The 2,347-nt window shown below is 49.9% G+C and overlaps 1 protein-coding gene across 1 annotated transcript in view; it reads left to right on the plus strand.

Moving 5' to 3' along the window:
* Positions 1-554: 554 nt before the first annotated feature.
* The window catches only part of LOC100545259 (zinc finger protein 19-like), a 10,171-nt gene continuing 8,378 nt past the window's right edge, over positions 555-2,347 (plus strand). Inside the window, exon 1 of the mRNA XM_031552254.1 lies at positions 555-752. Within this exon, the coding sequence (XP_031408114.1) occupies positions 555-752 (198 nt within the window). The remainder of the gene's footprint in view (positions 753-2,347) is intronic.

Consider the following 2,347-nt stretch of genomic DNA (forward strand, 5'->3'; position numbering starts at 1 on the left):
CTTGCATTGCTTTGGGAGTAAATTCTGTAAATTCTGTCTGCCAGCTGAAAGTTCTCAAGGGACAGAGAGAAAAATCTTGGCGAAAATCATCAGGTGCTGTGCTTTCACTTGACTCAGTGCTGCTGAGACACCGCATGATGAAAACCTAAGGAAAGGCTGTGAGGGGATTTCCCCAGTGAAAAGTACAAATTCGGAAATGGGAGACGTTCAGAAAATCCAGAATGATACCAAGGCAAACGTAACAGTGGCATGCTGCAAAGCCAGAGCCAGAAAGAAAGAATTCACCTTCAGGAGCATTTCAAAGCCCAGCTAAAAAGATTCACTGGCTGGCACTGGCTGTAGGATCGTCTTCATTAAAAGCAACAATGGAAAACAATCTGGATTTCTGGGCTCCCTTTTCTTTTAGTTTACTTCCAGTGGCAGCTGTGACTCAGACCAGGGTGTTTCACAGGAAAACACTGCTTTCCCAGATTCAGATTTGTTCCTAAGAAAACCCAGCAAATCCCAGAGCTCTGTAAATAATGAACTCTAAGGGAAACAACAGCTGAGCTCACATGCCTGCTCTGGGAAACGAAACAATCCCTTTAGGTAACGCACCCGTGAAACTCTGCACCGCCAATGACGACCCTCTGTGCTCTGCCAGTCAGCCAGTTTTCAGTCCAGCTCACTGTCCACTCATCTATCCCACACTTCCCCAGCTTCGATATAAGGACATTGTGGGAGACAGTATCAAACGCCTTGATGAAGTCAAGGTAGTTTACACCCACTGCTCTCCCCCCATCCACCCAGCCAGTGACAACATCGTAGAAGGCTACCAGGTTGGTCAACCATGACCTCCCCCTGGTGAACCCATGCTGAGGACACCTGATAACCTCCTTTTCTTCCAGTTATCTGGAGATGGCATCCAGCACAACCTGTTGCATCACCTTTCCAGGGACAGAGGTGAGGCTGACTCGCCTGTGGCAGAGACCATAGAAATGCCTGCACTTCAGGAAGAGCTTCATCCAGAGCTCAATCCTCATTAAACATTGCCCAGTCCAAATGAGACGGTGGCCCAGCAATCGTCTCTGGTGCAGGAGGAGATTCTCTCAGGGCTGGCACCTCGTTTCTCCTGGGAAAACCCCCAGCGGAGAGACCTTGAGGATGCTGGAGAGCCCAGGATGATGGAGACCCCAATGCTTCTTGGAGCTGTGAAGGAACGCAGCAGTCCCTGTCCCAGCCCAGCCCTCCTCAGCCCAGCTGCAGGACACTGCCTGGAGGATGGCACAGCTGGCCTTGCACAGGAAGGCAATCAGCAACAGCACTGGTAGCACTCTGGCTAAAGCTGATTACAAATCACAAAGCTGTCTCAAACTGGGGGGCTGAAAGAACTGACGGCTGACACTCAGTTCAACAGCTGAGGGCCGACTGAGTGTGTGCCTAAGACAAAGCACAGCAAGGAGTCAGTCATCTTACCCCAAAACAGGGAGCAGCCCAAGTGCCCCTCGAGCTCTCCTGCACAGCAGCGGGCTGCACAACGGGATCTCCCCTCGAGTAGGGATGTCTCAAGGTCACACCTGCACACCTGCACCTTGACGCCAAGACTCCTTCCTGATAGAGATATTCTGGAAGAGACTCATGGTTCCTTTGGAGCTATCAGAGCTTCTCTGAGGTTACGTCTGAGAGGGACTGTGCACATATGATTCCTCTGACGTAAGGCCCTTGACCAAGCCTGGGACAAGGAGTGGATCCAGCCATGGACAGGCTCCTTACCTCTGTGGTTTGCAGACTTCACATAGAAAGGGGGACCACTCTGAGCCTCGTGACTCAACAGGAAGGTCTCCTGTAGGTGTGTGTGTAACCCTATCCTCTATGCAGGAATAACCAAGTGTATCCAACCATCTCCCTTCTTGCTATGTCACTGTTACATCACTACAGCATCATTGTATTATATCAATAAATATAGCCCTGCTTCTCCCTTAGGAGTGTATATTGTGCTTGGATCCATCTGTGACAAGTTGGTAAAGTGTGCAGAATGGCAACAAGGGACACAAACTGATTACGGGAGACATGGAGTGTTCCAAATTCTCCTATGAATGTCCTCGTGGCAACTGTTATAGTTGAGAAGCGAGCAGAGGTCATTAGGGGCAGTAAAAGGGTGAAAAAGGGGAAAGGTGTTATCAGCATGATGTCAGGTTTGGAAGTAACATATGAAGCAAAGGAGAACTGCACCGGTTCTCCCTGGATGGAAAACGGCTGATATTCCTCATTATTTCTGCTGCGCTACGAGGGTCCTGATGGATGAAAAGCTTCACATGAGCCAGCAGTGTGCTCTGGCAGATTGGAAAGCAAACGGTATCCTGGGCTC

Source organism: Meleagris gallopavo, chromosome 2 (assembly GCF_000146605.3).
Source record: "Meleagris gallopavo isolate NT-WF06-2002-E0010 breed Aviagen turkey brand Nicholas breeding stock chromosome 2, Turkey_5.1, whole genome shotgun sequence".
Taxonomy (NCBI): Eukaryota; Metazoa; Chordata; class Aves; order Galliformes; family Phasianidae; genus Meleagris; species Meleagris gallopavo.